This window comes from Pholcus phalangioides, unplaced genomic scaffold, assembly GCF_987345545.1.
Source record: "Pholcus phalangioides strain wild (caught in Gottingen) unplaced genomic scaffold, Ppha-v1.0 ptg000007l_1, whole genome shotgun sequence".
Classification (NCBI taxonomy): Eukaryota; Metazoa; Arthropoda; class Arachnida; order Araneae; family Pholcidae; genus Pholcus; species Pholcus phalangioides.
In genome coordinates, this window is record NW_028301600.1 from 40,683,838 (window position 1) to 40,705,686 (window position 21,849).

Here is a 21,849-nt window from a genome sequence, read left to right on the forward strand (position 1 = left end):
ATGAATATCAAATTAATAAAAGAATGAATATCAAATTAATAAAAGAATGAATATCAAATTAATAAAAGAATGAATATCAAATTAATAAAAGAATGAATATCAAATTAATAAAAGAATGAATATCAAATTAATAAAAGAATGAATATCAAATTAATAAAAGAATGAATATCAAATTAATAACAAATCAAATGATTGCATAAAAAATTGTGGTTTGCACAGATTAATTATCATGGCCTAGAGTTCTTTTTGATAAATAAAAGAAAATTCAAATTTCACTCACAAATGGAGTGAAAAACTTTACTTCTATGTATAAAAAATGAATTTTTGGTGTCTGTCTTCTATACAAATCGACAATTTCATATGCATCTTTGCCAAATTTTGTACACGCACCAAAAGGATCCTAACATAGAGCAAATGCCCGATAGGGTGAAAAAACTGTGACAACAATGGCTTTTGGAATGTCTACTTTTATTACCTTGGTTCCCAAACAATGCTTTAACACTTTTTTATTGCTTCCAGTATATAAAGAAAACCCAGGAGGCCAGAGGTATTACTGCTACTTTTATATAAAATTTCAGATTCACAATTTTTTCTAAAGTTGAAGAAAATTGATTTGAATTTAAAAAAAACCGTTTGGGGGCATGCTCTCCCCAAAAAAACTTATTGGGGGAAAAAATTTTCTTATGTTGTAAATCAACACTGTTTCGGCACAATAATTAGTGGACTATTTGAAAGAATTAAATTCACACTATCAGCAGAACAGGCGCATTTAGAAATTCAACATTTTAAATATAAAATTAGACTTGATATAAAACGGTTCCACAGAGGAATGCTCACCGACATGTACACGGCAGGTAACTACTGAAGAATCCAAAAAAAACAAAATATGACCATGCAACCACATAGCTTCCAAGGAGATGCTGCCATCTATAGGGGAAAAAAACATGGGGCCAGCATTAAAATATAAATTTCCAACAAATATCGTAATGAGGCATAATCAAATGAATTGGATAGGTACAAAATTAAAATAAACAAAGATAAAGCACATTTTTTTGATACATTCAATTCTACATTTTAAAAATTCCATATAATTGCATCACCTGTGAATTCAATAAATTTTTACACAAATTTTCTGAAATTTTTGACATTCTTATTCAGTCATTACTCACAATATGCGCATCATGAATATCATGCAAACAAGAAACTTTTTTCTTTTTTTTTACATCAGGGATATTGCTCTTGGAATGAAAGGGAACAAATTTGGAGACACTTCTCTTTATGATACCATTCTTTGTCTTGACTCAATTAACTTTCTAGTATCAGTTCTACAAAGCATCATGAGACAGTGAAGAGATTACTCGCATGTTTATTATCTTCATAGAAAAGTTCCAAAAAAGTCCATTGGAATTTTATTTTTTTATAGAAGTGAAGCAATATAACTCGCACACCATTTTTGTGAGAATTACCTCATTAGAATGAACATTTTAAGTTTTTCCAGTTTCTGAAATAATTTTTTATCCCATCTCAGCTTTGACTTTCCTAGATATGTCTTTTTTCGTGTATTTAAGCATTCATAACTTTCCTTAATACACAATATGCATGAAAAAGGTATTATGTATTCTTATTGTTTTGACCAGTTCAATTTGCTATTACTGTTAGGTTAATATTATTGGGTAGCTGTAGATTGATGCAACTGACAACAGTGATTGTGATATGAAAACAACATGAAATGATCTGTGCTTTAAATCCTGTGGAGACATTAATAAAAATTCATGTGACATAAGTTCTTTGTTCTTGCATGCCGTCAACACAAATAAAAGCTATGTGAACAAAAATCTTAGTCGCTACACTTCAGTCAACCAGCCATTCACAAATTTGCCAAAGTCCATAAAGTGTGGCCAATTTATGAAGTGGCTGACTATTTCATAGTGCTCAGACACAGGTATTTCCTTCCCCATTCTGGAGTGCCAATGGGTTAAAGAAAAACTTTATTTTATGGATGCTAATTCGCCGACTGTTTTTTTAGTTGTTTTCTTATAGGCTAAATCTGCCAGGAGCATGGACAGTTTCAATATTTTTATGGTGTTTTAAAATTGAAGTGGTGTTGGTAACTCTGTACTTCACTGCTATTGTGTCTTTTTTTGAGACACCATAGCTCATTTTGTATTAATTTTTTATTAAGTTTTTCCACAAGCAATACCTCTGCTCTGATAAACACTAAATTAAATACAAGATTCCTTAAAAGACTGGTTATATATTCAACCAAGTCTATGCCCCTCTGTAGATATGGTCTACGAAACCTTATGGCATACTCCAGTCCAGGACTAACTAAGCCTTGAAAAAGTGGAAGAATGACTTTAGGAGAACACAAAAAGACTTTTTTAAGGATGAAACTGAGCATTCTATTCACTTTTTTGATCACTAAACAATATTCAGCAAATCTAAGCTGCTCGTCAACGATAATTCCAAAATCGGTCACCCTAGTTGCATCTGGGATAGTGACACCATTCAATTTGAAAGAGAAACTTGGGTTGTTCGAACTAAATGAGCGAACATACACTTTTCAATGCTAAACTTCATGCTCCAGTCATTTGGCCATGTTCCATTTCTGTTTAAGTGGGTCTGGAGCAACTCCCTACCTCTCTAATTCCCCACTACTTCCATTAGCCTCACGTCGTAGAAGGAAATTTCATCATGAAGTTTGGAAATGTAGTTTGAATCCCTATTCGGTGGATTGTAACAAACCCCTACAGTAAGTTTATGATGTCTTTTGTTTTCAAAGCTCAACCCATATAGTTTCAATAAAACATCTTTCTTATTACCCAAGCTCCTGGCATTTTTTAGCGCATATTTTAATTTACCCTGTGATTTAGTGTCAATCGAGAAGACATCCAAGTCAGAGGTGGGTATAATTCCCTGTCCATACTGTTATTACTAACAATAACTAATCCACGTTTCTGTCTACGTGGTCTGGGAGTAAAAACCTGACCTGAGCCTATCGTAAACCTCCCAGACCCCACTCCTATGCAGATGAATCCCATCCCAACAAAGCCACCTATCGGTAAATGCGGGAAGCTCCAAGAACATGACCCCAAGTGAGGAGCAAATGTCCTTTTTGCCTAAATTTAATTGGTGGATCCTACGCCTATACCCCCTACTACTCCTTGCCAGTACTGGAATCACTTCCACATCTGAAACCCCCTCCCAAGTGGATAATAGTATGTCTCAGTACTTTGACAGACTCATTAATATTCGCACCTACCTGATTCATTCCCAATCACAGGATTACCAGCAAAGGCAACTTTCAACAATGAAAAACGTCTCGAACATTGCTAATCTTACCCCCAGGAAGACAACAGCACTCAAAACCTGAAAATCCCTACACACTCTGTTCCCCAGTTCCCTAACCATGGAATCACAGATGATAAACCCCTATTACTATCTCCCTCTACCTCATCCACAACCACCCATTCACCCTTTAAACTGCCGTCGTTTGTGGAGATTGCTTCTTCATCGACTGATGTCTCTGTTATAATTGGCAACCCTATCCAAACCTTCCTTACACTTGAAACTCTGCTACTATCCTCCTAGATCAAGGAACCTCCCATCGCAATCTCTACACAACACTAGTCGAGGTCAAGGCATACTAACACTATTGCAGAAAACTAAATACTAACACTATAATTAAAAAAAAAAAAAAAAAAAAAAAAAAAAAAAAAAAAAAAAAAAAAAAAAAAGGTTTGCAGGAAATTAAAATAATGTCAATGCAAAATATATGTAAAAGTTTGTACGAAAAAATTAAGTAAAATAAAATCCCCAACACTGCATCACAAAGAAGAAATATATATATAAAGACTACAACACACCCATAAAAAGTATTAAGATACAAAGTGCAATTTATGCTTATTAGTATTAGCTAACTATCTATTCACTAAGACTGAAACAAATGAAAAAACAAAAATGACTGTGAATACCCTGGAAAAAGTATACACAGTTCACTAACACTAATGGCTAAAAAACCCGCGAAATTATATCAAAGAATAATCGAATCTGGCAACAGCCACCCTTGTTTACATACGTGTGATTTACAAGCTCCCGATTTTTGACTAATAATTAACGAATTATCCTTTTAAATTAGGTATAAAAGTTAAAGGTAGGAAAAATAATGAGTATATTGTCATAAAATGTGTTAAAACAGCTAATTATGGTATTTCTAAAATAGAAAAATAAGCATTGAAAATACATAAACAAAGCAAAGTGATTGCAAGCATCTATGTGGTGCACGTGCTGCCATCTATAAACCACATACCAAACTAAGAACTTTACCTGTATTTCAGTGATTTTTTTGTTTTGAATTTTCTCTACTAGGCAAATTATTATTATTTTTTTCTCTTCTCTGTTCTTTAAAATGGGAGATTTGAAGTGTAGTAGCTGCGGGGACGAACTGATTGACAAAAACAAATTTTTCTACTTCAAACGATGTGAATTATATACACATCCAGTTTGCGCAGGTTTTAAGGAAGCTACATTCAGAAAAATGTCAAAAGCAAAGAAAACAGACTATACTTGCCCCAAATGTGTCGCAGCAAATCAAGGACAAGAGAAAAAACCAGCGAAGACAGTGAATTGGATGACAATTTCAAAAATTTTGACATTATGATAAGAGAACTGAAACAAGAAATGAGAAATACCATCAAGCAAGCAACACAGGAAATTATCGAAAGACAAAAACATCTGGAGAACGAGATACAAAATGTGATAAAGGCAATTGCGCGAATTCAATTCAGGGCATATGGATGACATTAGTAAAAAATTAGAGAACGTGAAAGAAATAGTGGTACATCTAACAGAGGAAAACGAGGAAATGAAATTAGAGAATAAAAATTTGAAGACAACTTAAAGAACTGAAACAACGAATGAATGATATTGAAACGAGAAACAGAAAAAACAACGTAGAGATCAATGGAATTCCTGAAATTGAGAATGAAAATGTTGATGAAATACTTCAAAAAGTGAAAATAAACTTGGGTATTCAACAAGAAACTGTAATAGAAAGTGCACACCGAGTTCCAACGCAGAACAACAAGAAACCTAATAAGCTGATTATTGTAAGATTTCAAAGTGAAAGATCAAAAACCATCTGGATCCAGCAAGCGAGAGGACAGAACACGTTAACAGTTGACCAAATCAATACTAATTTCAAAGACAAAAGAATTTATGTCAATGAGCATTTGACAATAGAAAACAAGAAGCTTTTTTTTATGGTAAGACAATTTTAAAATGCAAGCGACTACAAATTTGCATGGGTTAAAGAAGGTAAAATTTTCCTCCGAGAAGATGAAAAGTCAAATATATTGCGAATAACAGAACAAAAGCAATTACACAAACTAGACACAAACATAAGTGGAAATTGATATTGATCAAATATCTACACTAAACCAAAAACCATTGGAGGATATTGAAGAGGTTCAAAATTTTTTCAAAAGACCCGCTAACACAAATAAAACACTATCATTTTTAATACTTAATATTTAAAGCTTAAGAGCAAATTTTGATAACTTTACAGCATTTTTAAAGTCTTTGAATGTATCAATAGATATTATTTGTCTAAATGAAATATGGATAGAAACAGATGAATTGTTTAATTATTATATTGCAGATAATATAAATGATTATTACAGTTACGCAAACTATAGAACCTATAATAGGTCAGGAGTTATTACGTATATAAACAAGTCAATTAGATCAATACAAAAAAAAAAAAAGCTATAAATTCCAAACAGCAGAAGAACTTTGCATATTTCTCCCTGATTATGAACTATTACAGATCACATTAGAAATATTACAGATCACATTGTGATACCATATCACAATTTAATGATGAATTGGAGTTTTACATGTTAAATTCGAAAAGTAATACACTAATAGTGGGAGATATAACTATTAATCTTTATGGAGAAGAGATAGAAACATAAAAATATCTTGATATAATGGCATTAAATGAATTTCATCCATTACATGAAAACGTAACTAGAGAAGGAAATGGAACTAAAACATGTATTGACCATGCTTTCTATAGAACCAAACAAACAACCACACAAGAATTCACTGTTTACAAAACACAAGTCATTGACCATTACCCCCAATTATAGGTTACATCAATTTTTTGGAAGGGAATATAAATATTAACAGAACAAATAACGATAATAAACTATGAAAAATTTGAAAAATTCATTTCAAATTTGAATTTAACAACTATTATTGAAGAGAGTAATACTCAAAATAAATACAAACGGTTCATGGATGTGATAACGTTGAACTCGAACTTATAGTCTAAAGCGGTTAAAAAAAATCCAAGAAAAAATGGATTACCAAGGAAATTATAGACAGAATAAACTACAAAAAAAAGTTGTACAAAAAATATATAAATATAGTATCCTTTGAAATAGAATATAAGAACTACGACAAAGAATTAAAAAAACTCATAAAAACCACAAAACTGAAATACATTAAGAACAATTTTAACACTTGTTAGAATAATAAAAGGCTGCAATGGAAATGTATAAATGAAACCATTTTGAACAAAAATGTAAAGAATAACATATTACCAGAATTCCAATGTGCTTCAGATATGGCTGAAAGATTCAATGTCGATTTCATAAACAGAAATTTGGAGGATGTAGAAGAAAATGGACATTATTTTTGCACAGCACAAACAAATAATAATAACGCAAGTAATTCCATGTTTTATTTTGAAACCACTGATGCAATAATAAAGGATGTAATCAAAGAAATAAAAGAAAACAAATCAAGTGGATACGATAAAATTACCTTTAAAATGATTAAAATTATTTCAACATATCATTTAGACGTAGTAAGAAATCTCATAAATTCATCAATTTCAAATGGACTTTTTTATCCAGAACTCAAATATTCCCTGGTACACCCAATTTCTTGTTAATTGAAAATTTGAAATTTTAAAATTTCTTGAAAATATTCTTGTTAATTTCACTGTTCCAATTTATAAATATCTGCTCCGAATCTCATATTTTGCTGCTCCAAATCCAGAATTTGCTGCTCCAAATCCTGAATTTTGCTGCTCCAAAGCTGCTCCGAAATGGACTTAGTCACTTCCCACCCCTGTAGTCTTGCATACTAACTAACATTCATCATTAAAAATTATGGTGCACATTTTGTGTATAGGTGACACAACAGTTTGCGTAACAAAGCAGTTGGGTACATAGGCCTATTCTAGGTTTTGTGACTCTGATAACATTCAGTTGTCTTCTGTATTTTTAGGGCATCTCGAGGCATAAACGATATTTACTATTCTCAGCAAAGAGCTAAAAATGAAAGTGTTTCATTTGTCAAAAACGATTACCCTGGCATTGAGTGCTAAATTTTAAACAAATCCTTTTAAGAAAGGGATGGACAACACATTAAAATCCTCTGATCCGCCTTGACTTATTTATATCAGACCGTGTCATTTACATATTTTACACTGTGCATTTTGCATTCCGCACTCTTTCTTAAATGGTCTAGAAAGAGCATCATTCTTAAACTTACATGTCTTCATAATTTGCTGTGTGCATTGTCGAAGACAGTTGACAGACTAGACTGTGGAAGACTCCCAAAAAAGAATGTAATATATATTGTGAGGAGAAACCAGAAGGAAGACTCCAAAAAACAATGTAGTACAGTAAAACCTTGATAAGTCGTCACCTCATGTTATCAAAAAATTATGACGCAGAGTGACGGCTTAAACGAAGTACCATCAGTTTCAACGTGCAGTGCTGTGAAAATCGTATAAATTTAAAGTAATATAACATTTATTAAAATATGAATTAAAATTACAATATTATGAAAATTTAGAGATTGCAGAAGCGAAAAATTGAAATTTTTACCTTTTTAGAGCTCTTATTACTTAACTTCTGGGGTTAAAATATACTGGTACACTTATGATTTATACTAGTAATTTTTAATTTGGACTAATCAGAGCAACTGTTAGATTAGTTAGCTGTTCTTCACAACAAAACTACTGCATATCAGTTTTACATATACATGTGAAATTTAATTTTAGTGGTTTTAAATTCTTTATCAGTAGTTCATGAAACAACTACAAAAAAGGTGATCTTGGTAAAATTTATCAAGGTAACCTCGAAAACAGGGTCCACATTGAGGGACTTGTGGAGGGAAAAACACATTAGATGACCTCAACTTTGGAAAAAAAAAAGTCTGGCTTTTCAACGAAGATAATTTGTTTAAATTTGAAGCACTAAATTAGTGGAGAAAATGCAGAAATCAGGTGTAGCTTGAACAGTCCCTAATGTTTCAAAAATTTTAGTCAGAAAATGAACTTTCCCAGCATAACTTTCATTACTTCAACTGTTCCATTTTGGTACATAAGGCTTTTATTGTGACTTTTAAGCATATGGCAATGTTGTTAACAAGCTATTTTTTTAAAGGAAGCTATAGAAATAATCTGTTCCTGTCTCTCAAACTTTTTCATGGTGACGAGTTAACTAACATTAGCGACGCATTAACAAGGGTTTAATAACATTATTTATGAAAGCTGGACAGGCCTGAAGAAAAACGACGACTTATTAGGGTGACGACTTAAAGAGGTTTTACTGTATATATTTTGAGAAGAGACAGAAAAGAATTATCTGTAGTTGCTAATACCCTATTGTGACAAACAAAGAAAATTTTTTTTTTTGTTACCAAGTCATTTCATTCATTTTGCTTTGGCTTGAGTCCTTCAGTCAATCTTACAGGATACTGAAATAGTGCTATGAAAAAAAAATAATTAAAAGAAAAATTTAGGGACTTTTTTATTATTATGCTATGATTATGTTGTTTGGGGGGGGGGGTACTCTCCCCTGCCCTACTCTTTCTAATTTTTTGAGTGGGAGCCCTGAGAATTTTTTTGCAATAGCACTGATTGTTCTGCGACATACAGATTTTGGCATAATCTGGTTTGAGGTAATCAGGCATATAGGTGACAGACTTTTCATCTCTGCTATACATGCATAGTTTTTAGATAGCAATCAACATACCATCGAACTTGCATCAAGTTTGTGAGAATAGATCTTAATTAAAACAATTATAATTATTCAACAACTATTGTTCTTTAATTTTAGCTAGCATTATTTTGCATGCTAGCTAATTATATTCAGTTGAATAAAATTGCCTCCGACCTTACCCCTTGAAGGACCACAAACACTTCTTAGCAAACCAGTTTTGGCATGATGGTATCAACTTGGTTTAGCTGATAATGCAATCATTATAAACAAGTATGGAAACAGCAGACGGAATAAACTTTTAACCATTTTTCAAACCCTTAATATCTTAGTCATTTTTTTTTACATTAATAATAAATGTTTTCTTAGTTCCTACTTTAAAGCAGTGATTTTTTTTTCCTGCCTATTTTTGCAGCTTTTAGTGCCTAAACTTCCAGTTTCTAATCATAACCAATGAGCATTTCAATTATATCTAAATAAATATCACTCAAATCAACCATAAAGTTTTTGAAGTGCAGGCATGCATTGTCAGAAAAAATAATTAGCCTAAACCATAGCAAGTCTGATTGGTTTTTGTCAATTTTTCCGTTTATATTTTGCAAGAAGCCATGATAATACACATCTGTCACTTGCTTATTCCACATTGAACGACCATTGAACTAAGATAATTCTGTGGTGTTTGGTCAGAACATGATAACCCCAAAATCACATTTTTGATATATAAGCATTTTCATTGTCATGTAAAAATCAAAAATAAAGCATACACTCAAATAAAAATGAAAATATCATACATCAGCATGTTTTTTAGCCGTACACACATATTTGTGCATTTATCTCGCTTCTAATTAGTTTTAATTAGGAAGACTTATAGATCAAAAAGCCATTTTTTTGGAGATATCATGTTCTGATCAAACACCAAAGAATTATTTGCTTGACTGTTGTTTGCACTTCTTGAAATTTTTTGGACCAAGGGGAAGTAAGGAATTCTCATTTAACAGCAATTTTAACTTTAGCTCAAGATCTTTTATCCATGTTTCATCAACAGCAAGAATTTATAACTTTGTGGCATTCAACTTTGAAATTGAATGAGCAAAGTTTTTATTTTTCTAATAACTATTTGCAATTAACAGAAACCCAAATTTGGTGCTTTGAAGTGATAGCTTCCATTTGATACATGTGAAGCAATGGAGGAAGTTAATGCAAAGGGAAAAGTAGTTTTTTGCAGGATTTATTCTTTCTGCTTACTGGACAATGGTCAAGTTGGAAATGAAATCATCCACTCTGACTGCTTTTCAGAGAGGAAGAAAGTGTACATGTTCTATTGAGGAAAACATTTCGTGCTAGAGAAAGCCAATCTTGGGTTGGGGGAGTCTTTTGTTAGAGGTGGCTGTTTCTGAAGGTAAGTAATATGTACATAAATAAGAGGGAATGTTTTGGTTTTTCAATTCAACTATCTATTTTCATTTGCCAAGATCCATGTGGATGTTTCTATCTGACAAATCAAAAACACTTATCATTAATTTATTTTTATTTATGTATTCACTGTAGACATAAGGAATCATTCCTTACTGGGTTTGCTCAACAAATGCCGCACACCTCAGGGCCAAAGACTTCTTACACAATGGATAAAACAGCCATTAATGGATGTTAAAAAAATTGGTGAGTGACTCAATATAGCTTAAAAATTTTGTCAACTCTAATTCATTTGCGATTATTATTATTGATATCTTAATTGAGAGAGAGATGGGGTAGTTCTCACATATAGAACATATTTAATTGTTTTATGAATGAATTAAAGTGTCACGACTTGGAGACTTATTTGGACTTGAAGCATAATATCCACTTACTCATTAGTACTATCCTCATTACTCCTGTACAAACTTTTGCAAATAGAGCTTTTTACATATTAATTTCTGCTACAAACATGTTTTCTAAATGCATTGTTAAAATATGTGGGAGAAGAAGTGGACCAAAAAATTCATTATCCAGTTATTTACAAGAGTGTTACGCATTATATTTGAAGATTGCCAACAGAGAATAAACATTGAATTAAATATAAAATTCAGCATAAATATCACAAAACTTTTCAAATTTCCATGACAGTGAAATCTAGAATTCAATCCAAATTTTTATCTTGAAGGCAGATAATATCCACTGCTGCAGTGGACATAGTGCAGTTAAGGATGGGCAAGCAAACGATGTGACCTCTTCTGAAAACATGCTTACACACGCGCACGCGCACACACAAAAAAAAATCAGAATTATATATAGAGTTATATATTTAACATTGATACATTAGAAAGAGAGAGGCAGTTCTGATTTTCACCCTTTTTGTTTGTGTTTTGTCCACAACCTAAATTGCGAAATCTTGTGTGTCAACTTAAGTGAGAATATCAAACAATGTGTGGTATTCTTTTCAACCAAGAATCACATCTAAAACTACTGTAGACTCTTGATAATCCGGCTGTGCGCTAGTCCTACCCATCCAGAAATCCATCATTTTTTAAGCAGGTTTTCTTTGAGCATGAAACAGGAAAACATGTTAATATACTAGGGAAAAAAATGTTTGTAGACCCAAAATTGGAAAAAAGAACCACGGCTAGATGCATTTTGAAACTGTATGAAGTTCCTTCATCAGTAGCTAAGAAAAGAATTGGAAGATAGTGAGAGAGAGAGAAAATACTCCTTATAGCAGGAGTTACTCCCTTTCCAGACAGAGTCAAATTGAAATGACCGGCAACAAGAGAAAAAGGTGGAGGAAAGAAAAGAAAAATTGAAAAAAAGAAAAGCCAATCACAAATGAGAACGTGATAGTGATGCTGATGGAGAAAAAATAATTATTGTAGAAACTGTTGCCAGATTTTTGAGAAGGGTGATGTGCTAGTTAGGTCGTTGACCAACTGGTTTGAGTTTTTGTCCAAATAAGACGGTGAGGGGGAATTTTTGAATAATTTTGGCAGAAGAAAAGCCGAATTTATATGGTCGAAGGACCAGCAATATCGGGCTGTGGATGAGCGGATAAAGTCTTGGTTGGTTACGTATCTTCTATGCTCATTTAAGCAGTATTTAACCCATTAAAGACAACTTTGATTTTTTGAAAGACAAAAAATACTAAGTGGAACCCACTTCCACCACTTATTGGCAAACAAAAAAATTAAAATTCTGAATGGCGAATTTTCTTACTAATCGTCGTTAATGGGTTAAGGGCATGTTTATATGGTTTGACCAATATATGAGAATCTGCATTGGCATGAAATGTTGTAGATGCCCCAGTTGTTGAGTGGGTCAATGGGATCTTTTAGTTTAGAGAAGCTGAGTTATTGACGGGGGTGAAAATTATATTTTCAAAGGATTTTTTCACAATGCGCTGGCTGGTTTTTGGATAGAAAGGCAAAATGATCAAGTTTTTGTGTTCAGGTTTAGTCTTGATTGCAGAAGTATTTTTAATGAGTTTGCTGTGTAGATTGTCAATTAAGAGAGCTGCAGTAGTCATGATCGGCTGCTATTGCTTTTAGGATATTGAGTTCAGCTGGAAGTAACGTCGGTGAGGAGCAGATCTTAATGGCTTGCTTCATGTATGTATAAAACAAGGCATATTTTTGTGTCGGAGGATGCATCGAGAGGTGTAAAGAAACAGCAAACAGTTTACGAATGACAGTGGTAGAGAAATTCTGTTCATGACCAATACGTCAAGGAATGCAAGTTGGTTATTCCTCCTCTATAGTGAATTGGATGCAGGGGTCAATGGAGTTAAGCGTATTTAGAATGTGGTCGATGTTAACATTACTGTCGAGAAGGATGAAACAATCATCAACATATCTGATGTGAAAATAAAATCGAATCGCACTGAAGAGTTGTCTCAAAATATTGCCTGTATCACTAAGTACAGGGCTGAGAGGATTTCCCATGGCAAGGACCTTCAGTCATGTGATAGAATTGTTTGTTGAAAGAGAACAATTTTGCTTGAGACATACCTGAGTGAGATCCAACAGTTCAGAGATTTCAAATTGGGAAAAATGGAATTTGGTTAGTTTAGTCTCCAGACATCGAAGAGCGCCTTTTACGGGGACATTCATGAAAAGAGATTTTATGTCAAAAGAGACCATTTTTGTGTTGGGGGGGGGGGTTAAAGGTATGGAGTTCCTGTACTAATTCTGCGGAATTTTTCGTAGTGTGTGAGTTATTGCAAGAGAGTGCAAATATTGAGATGAGGTTTTTTGCAGGGTTGATAAAAAAAAAACATTTATAAAAAACAAAAAAAACTGGGTTTTTTTGGTTTAAACCAGGTTTTTAGTTAGTAGAAAGCTATGTATACCTGAAACAAGAAATTACCATGGAAAACGGAATCATTAATGAAATTAACAGAAGGATCAGGATTGGATGGAGTACTTTTAGCGAAAACTGTGTAATTCTGAAGAGTCACATGCCATTATGCCTGAAAAGAAGTGTTTAACCAGTGTGTGCTACCAGCACTAACTTATGGAGCTGAAACATGGACACTCACAAGACGATATAAAGGCTGCAGACAACACAAAGGAGCATGGAAAGATGTATGCTAGGCATCACAAGGAGAGAGAAAAACGAATCACTTGGATAAGGAACCACACAAAGGTATATGATATCATGGAAAGAATTAAACGTTTGAAATGGAAATGGGCTGGACATTGCAAGATGACAGGACAACAGATTGACCACAAGTATTCTAGATTGGTGCCTCCGTGGTGTTAAACGTCCGAAAAGGCGTCCCCATACAAGATGGATTGACGAGATCAGGAAAGTGGCAAGAGCCAACTAGATGGCTAAAGCATTAGACAGAGCAGAATGGAAAAATTTAGAGGAGACCTTCATTCAGCAGTGGCTTGAAAATGGTTGATGATGATGAAACTCATTTCTCTCTGATTATTTGGCATAAGTCTTTAAGGTAGTGGTCCCCAAACTTTTTCAGATCACAGCACCCTTTCTGTTTCCAGTGCACCCAATTCACAATACAGGTCTACTCAACCATTACAGTGTGATTAGATTGGTTGATTAAAACACATTATCTCAAATTAACAAACTAGTTTTGAATATATAAGTACATTTTTATATATTGTCATGGCACGCTAAAATTCCTGTGCATAATTTCAGAACCATTGTTTAATGCACATAATGCAGTTTCAAATAAAATATTATCACAAAAAATGAGTAACTTTGCCTGGTTTTAATTTATACAAAAATTGCCACGTTTTTAAGACAAATAAATTCAATTGGTCGAATGGTCGACGCGTTTCGGCTCTTCAATGGAGAGCCGTCATCAGGACCTCGTGGTCAGAACTCACACGAATGAAGAGTGATGTTTACGTCTGGTCGTCCGAAGAGTCGTGAAAAAACTTTCAACACTTTACAACAGATGGCTCCCCAATTCGCATCCAAAGACCACTCGGACGCAGCAAATACAAAGGCGAACTCTTCGGACGACCAGACGTAAACATCACTCTTCATTCGTGTGAGTTCTGACCACGAGGTCCTGATGACGGCTCTCCATTGAAGAGCCGAAACGCGTCGACCATTCGACCAATTGAATTTATTTGTCTTAAAAACGTGGCAATTTTTGTATAAAATAAAATATTGTTAGTTGTATAAAAGTTCTAAACATTAACAAAATTTTTGTTCCCTTTGCAGAAGAACGTTTAGATATAGTTGAAAGTCTTGTTAGTGACACTGAATTGAGACAGTCTTTACATGATAATTTGCTAAGAAGGATTCCTGATCTTCAAATCCTATCAACAAAATTTCAAAAGAGAAAGTGCAATCTACAGGCAATGTTTTTTATATTTTCAATACTCTGGATCAAAAATATCTTTTATCAGATATTTTCGCTTTTATTTTTTTTAATGTTTAATCATGTTACTTGAAATTGCTTTTGAAATTTGAATCAAACATTTACACTTTAGACTGAATATCAATTTACAGGATATATATTTTTAATATGATAGCATATATAAATTTTCATTTGAATTTTTGTCAACTTACCATATCGTCAGCACCACGCCAAAACCATGAAAGTGCAAAAAGTTACTCTTGAGAATAACGCATTTGAAGGTTAGATTATGTCTAAAAAAATCAGGATTTCAACATTGGCAGGGGTGCAAGAGCTGCGCCAAAACTGTTCTCTTGCTACATGGTGCGTCAAGGCACCGAATCCCTGCGCATTTGCACCAATTCTTGTTTGTGGTTTGCGGAGGTACCGCTTATGCACTAGTGCGTCAAATACCCGGAATTTAGGAAAAAGAAGCATAAAAATTTTGTTCACGGGGCGTGTTCTTTCCAAGACATGGAAAAATATACGGAGGGAGAAATTTTTTTTCACTTCCCACCATCTACCACAATCACGTTATCTCGTGACCTTGGAAAGTAGTTCTACTACCTTGAAGTATAAAGTCCTATACTGTTATTGGTTTACCAGCGGGCTATCAAAGTCCCTGGAAGAATATGCCAAATTTTCCGATTTCAGAGACCATTTTTTCTCCTGCTGGTTATATACCGAAAATAACTGTAATTTTGCGGCTGCCAACCGCCGTTCAAAGACGGCATGCATCGAAAAGGGGATTGGTTTACTTGTTTAAATTACCGACATCCTTCGAAGATCGTTGGGAAAAAATGGGATCTGTAAAAACTACAGCTAAAATATTCTTAGTTTTGTCATCTAGCCACTATGTGGTCATGTGGTTATCGTCGGCGGTTGCCGATCGTGACAATTTCACATTGCGAAAATTCGGATTTCGTGAACAGGGGCGGCTCGAGGAAAAAAATTTCTACCACCCCTTTGCACCCTTTCTTGTTTTTCACACTCGCTCTCGTGCATTGCTGGGATGGTACATTACTCCCTCATGTATTGCTGGGATGGTACATTACTCCCTCATGTATTGCTGGGATGTTGCTTAACATTATATCACCAACAGAACTATTAATTATGTGCGATGAATGTGTTGCACTACGATGCAAAGAATTACAAGAAGTGAAATCAGTTCAGAGCATAAATAGATCGATATTGGGCAGACATATTTAAACTAAGTAACCTTGAAAGCAGCCCAAAATTCAAAATTTTGCTAGTTTTGGTGAAGGCTTTTTTATCTTTAGCACATGGTAACGCAGACAGTGAAAGAGAGTTCATTGTTAATAAATAAATAAAAGTCTGTTCGAACATGGAAAAATCTGTCTATCCAATGCTTTAGGCGTCATTCAAGTATTACGTCAGTATAGAGGGGGGAGGGGTTTTGCATTTGCTGACTTATGATGACAAGGGGAGGAGGGGGGTTTGAAGATTGCTTACGTCATCAACCACCCTTTTTAAAGATATGAAATATTCTAAGCTGCTGGCAAAATTTTGCTGGGGAGGGGGGAAGGGGTCAAAAATGGTTAAAAATCTGCTTACTTAATACTTGAATGACCCCTTAATGGAATAAGACATACAAAATCTTATGTTCAAGGGCATGAAAAATTTGAAAAAAGTTGTCATTGAGATGCTGAACCCGTGAAAGCGACCCGTGATTCGTAATCTATTAACATGCTATTGGGTTGAAAAACTGTTTAATTAAATAAAGGTATTTATATTTTTCTCGTTTTTTGCATTTTGCTTTTAAATTTAATAATTCCTTTAATTTCTGTGAGAAGCTAATTTTTTTTCATGGAAACCCTTATTATATTCTGCACGCACTTTTTTTGGTATATCAGGATGAATAAGATTTTGGTGTTCAAGCAGCAGAAATTCTTGCTGCCTAGGTTTTTAGTATACATGTTGCTTAATTTGAAAAAGAGTGTAATAATTTTTATTTCAGTAATGCATGTTTTAGTTGTGACAGATAAGACAATTCAGAAAAAATTTAAATGGATTTTAATTTGTGAAGGAAATTTATTTAGAATTATTTGTTTCAACCATTTTTGGCAAAACTTTTGGCATTTCACAGAAATATTACTCCTTATATTGCAGATGTAGTTCGTTTTTAGTTCTGCTCCATTTTCAGAATTTCTGCTCCAAAAATGAAATTTGCTGCTCTATGACATAGATGAGGGCCGCTTGCACCCCTGCATTGGGGAAAAGAAAAATCTAAAGAGAGGCTCACTCAACCTTTAGATTTTTATTTTCCCTAATGATGAAATCCTGATTCTTTAGACATAATCTAACCTTTAAATGCACTATTCTGTGTAGCCGTGTTTTCAGAGGAATATAAGGAATGGGGGAGATATGAGGGTATTCTTATGGAAATAACAATAGCCGAATTATATTGGTAAAAGAGAAGTTCCTGTCTTTTGAAAGAGACATGGTTTTGGCATGCAAATTTAGGGAGTGGTACTCACATCATATATGTTTGTAAGGCCAGGTTCACACTGAACCAATATCATCCGTGATATCCACACAAATTGGTTAAACAATCCCAATATTCAGGTTTTTAACCAAACTGTATCGATGTTGCGGTTGTATCTCTTATCTGCCTAGTGTAAACCTTGCCTAATAGTGACATAGCTTAAGAAAATGTTGCCGCCTATGCCCTCAGCAGAAGGCTTGACAAGTCCTAGGTAGAAGGTCACCAAAGCAAATAAAAAATTTTTGTACAAGGATGACGTCACTCTCCGCTACCATACGAAGGTTTTTTAACAACTGGCTGTGTTGCGAAGATATATTTTGGAAAAAGAGAAAATTCAACTGCCCCTGCGGGGAATCGAACCCACGTCCTTTCACTTTTTGGGTGAACGCACTAGACTACAGAGGCACAGAATCTCTCAATCTTTCCTTGGAGCTCGTGTACACTGAAAAGGACCGTACATGGACGGCCGGATCAGACTCAGCTCAAGCTCACAATTGAAGACGCTGCCACCAGATGGCGACTTATACAAGGATGACGTCACTCTCCGCTACCATACGAAGGTTTTTTAACAACTGGCTGTTGTGGAGATATATTTTGGAAAGAGAGAAAATTCAACTTTCCGGGTGAATGCCCTAGACCACTAGACTACAGATGGCAGTTGCCAAGAAATGAATAAAATAAACATTTAAACTAGAAATTTATCATTAAAAAATTGCGCACACATGCATGCTGATGGCTGTCAATATGGCGATTATCAGGGACAAGCAGCTTTTGTCAGAGAAGAATGAGGCTGGAACGTGATGACGTCATGGCATCAAAAATATTGCGAGCGAAGACTTTCTGCTTTAGTTGGTGTTGGTAGTACTCAGATATATGTCATTCATGTTGCAAGGGGGTGTATAGTTATTAAAATGAAGATGTTAACTTTTTATACTGACACCCTGTGCTCAAGAACCCAATTACAAAGTTGTTGCCCGGTCTCCTGATGCCAGTAAAAAAATTCCACATTTCTAAGTGCATTATTCACTGAGGTATTTGAATTCGGAAAACAGGAAAGTTGGAAAAAAACAGTATTTAATGCTGGAAAAACGGTTTACCCATATGTAACGCTGTTTTTCCCACCTTTCCTCCATTTTTTGAATTTGAATGTCTCAGTGAATATTGCACTTAGAAATGTGAATTTTTTTTGTGAGAATTCTAAGGAGAGACAGAGCAACAACTTTCCAATTGGGTCCTTGAGCACAGGGTGTTCTTATGAAAAGTTAATGTTTTCATTTTAATAACTATACAACCCCTTGTGCAACATGCATCATGAATGATGTATCTGAGTACCACATGTTATGTGGATACTTTTTCTAATTGGATATATGCCTCTAGGATCAACAGTTCACCAGTAAAATACTATAGCCCTGTTACCTATGCACCTTGTATATATTTGTTTCTTTACGTGAACTTTTGTGTAAACAAAGACTCATAGATTTTTAAGAAATTATATTTTTAATTGGACAGGATGTTTACAAGGTTTACACTGTTGCAATACAACTTCCCAACCTTTTTCAATGTCTCTCAAAACATGTTGGACCGCACATGAATGCTCTGAAAGGAAAGTTCTGCACCGATATAAAGGTAATGTTGCTATGTGATATCAGATTCCATTTGACAATTTTTCCTTTATCTTTTTCCCATCACAATATAATATTGAAAATTAGTACTTACATAAAATGACTATTATTAGCTGTTATTGCAAAATCACAAATTGCATAAAAGAGCTGAAAACAATGCAAGGATTGAATTTTCATGACTGTGGGCAAATATGAAAAATAGATGAATTGATATCAGATAATATTGTCTACTGGAATTGTACTGTATGTTACACAATGCACCATTGGATGCACAGAGATTTTGTCTCATGGACCGTATTTTGCTCAAGATTTTTTTGTGTGCTGTGTAAGACATGAATTATTTCAAGGGCCAAACATTTTGATGAGAGAAAACTGGTGAAGTAAATTTAAATACAGTCAAATCTTTATAAGTCGGATGTCAGTGGCCGATTAAAAATTTGAAAATTATCGCTAGTTCAACTTATCAGAAATTCTGATTTCAGAGAAGTAAAAAAAGAGAGTTTATTAAATTAACAGTGTTATTTACGAATATCGTATTAGTAAAATATGTCAAAGCACTGGAGATGAAATTTGAAAAGGTAAATTATTCAAATTTAATCTAATTATTGAATGAAAATATTTAGAAAATAAACTAGATGTACATACTGTATTATGGAAACGGATGCATGTGATACTCACATAAATGAAACAAATTATAAATAAAGTGCATACAATATTGTTTTCTGTCAAAAAAGACTTTTTTTTTTCTTTTTTTTTTTTTGTATTTTTTTCTGGGAGAAAGTCATTCACTTTTTGTAAGCAGACGAATGAATCTGCTAAACTGTATTATAAAATGCCGAATTCTATTTTTAAATGCTAAATTCTGTTTATGAACTGTAAATTCTTTTGCTAAATGTTAAATTTTATTACTAAAAGGACTATTTTTTGTCTCATTTCCAAAAAACTTCGGTTTTTATATCAAATTATAGTTTTTAATATTTTTACACCATTGTTTTTACTTTTCACGCATCACTGCTTTTTTATTTTCCTGACATAAAAAATTTATCATATTTTTAATTGTTCATTTATTTTGGCATAGTTTGATCTAATTGGTCCTTGCGCCAGAAAAGAACCACCACATGGATAAAAGAGGCACATGCCCAGGGTCCCGAGATTTGCTGCCTTATGTATTTTAGGCACAATCCACACATGCCTCTGCCTCAAAATAAGAGGTCCAAACAATTCATATTTGCCTAGGGCCCAAACTTATGAGAAAAAGGCTCTGGTTCTATATCATATATTAAATAAAAAAAAACAATTTTTATTACTTTGAGTTACACAAAATTTTCTAATGAGATGGATTGCAGTCCAGGTACTTTCGCAGTACTGTAATACTTCAGTTTTTGGAATCAGTAATTTTATCATTATACATTAGAACCTTGTTACACTTTATCTCGATATATTATGGGATATTTTAAATACAGGGTGGGCAAAAAGTCTGTAGAAACTTTAAAAATTCCCAAAAACTGTAAAAATAACTGAAATAAAAAATGGTTTGCAGGGTTAGCATTGCTAGGTCACGGGAATTTTTTTAAGACTGGAAAAAAAACCAGCCGATATTTGGTGCTGATGTACACAAGTCAGAGAAAAGATACGCAAATAACAAACAGAAGGCCTCCAAATCATTTGTTACAGCTGTATGCGTTGCACATGACCATCACCGCAGGGGATAACACATTGCAGTCGAGTCACAAATCCAGCAACGGCAGATCCACATACACGGTTTACAATGGTGAACTGCTTGTGGATTAGGAGCGCAAGTTCTTATAATCTACTCATTTGCATATTTCCACCGAAGTTGCTCGTACCAGCGCCATCTATCACCTTTTTTTGAGTTTTTTTCCTGCCTTAAAGTTCCAGCGATGCTAATTATGCAAACCATTTTTTATTTCGGTTATTTTTCTGGTTTTTATTCATTTTCAAAGTTTCTATGGACTTTTTGCCCATCCTGTATATATTAAGGATCCAATCATGTTCCCTGATGTTTTATCGAATCAAGAAAAATTCACACTAATATATTGTTGCATTGTGATTAGCTTATTGTGTGCCCTAGCATAGGTGCCAATTCACATGCTTGAAAAATCTGTAGTTTATCATGTGATGTCATACTTTTCGTCAAAGGAAACATGTCGCACAAATAAAAGAAAAACCCGGGGATTTTTTTAGGGGGATTGCAACAAGTGACCATATATAAATCCCATTTCCACATTTTTAGCAGTCCTGATTTTTTAGTAATAATTGGCTACTTGGCTTGCTTTTGGCATCATGTTTGGCAACAATTACCAGTTCTTCTTCGTACTTGAAATCCTGAGATTTCCCATATTTTTTCTGGGAAAACGTGGTCAGCCTAGAATTAAGGACTGAAGGGATATTTTCTTTAGGGATTTTAGATTCAAACGAAGCACAATTAGAGGACTTTAAGGAATCTTTCCATGATGTTATAAAAAATTGGAAGAATCTGATTTCTGACCGGAAGATTTTAATAAGGCTAAAAAATCGGATGGCTTCCGGGTAAATCGGAAGCATTGGCACCTATGCCCTTAACATCTCTGTATAACTGCATATATCTGTATGTTCTACTGTACTAAAAATAAAAAAGTGAGTAGTGTGGGATTAAAATTTAACCACTTTACGATCAAAGGACATAATATTGCTTCCAAACGCCAGTGGAATGAATTCAAATAAGTCTGTTTCCTTTTTTTTCTCCTGATAATCCTGAAACTTTGTTGGAACCTTACAATTTTTTTTTCTTTTGGTTTTTCATATACCCTGATAGTGATTTTTTTCCTCACAAATGATGTATCTTTCTTATAAGTGAAAGAA

General features: G+C 33.9%; 1 protein-coding gene across 1 annotated transcript in view; it reads left to right on the forward strand.

The window, feature by feature from the left end:
* Nucleotides 1–21,849, forward strand: part of spel1 (DNA mismatch repair protein spel1) — a 156,009-nt gene that overhangs the window by 63,209 nt on the left and 70,951 nt on the right. The window contains exons 12-14 of the mRNA XM_089233222.1: nucleotides 10,569–10,679; nucleotides 14,682–14,818; nucleotides 18,875–18,991. Coding sequence (XP_089089348.1) covers nucleotides 10,569–10,679; nucleotides 14,682–14,818; nucleotides 18,875–18,991 — 365 coding nt within the window. The remainder of the gene's footprint in view (nucleotides 1–10,568; nucleotides 10,680–14,681; nucleotides 14,819–18,874; nucleotides 18,992–21,849) is intronic.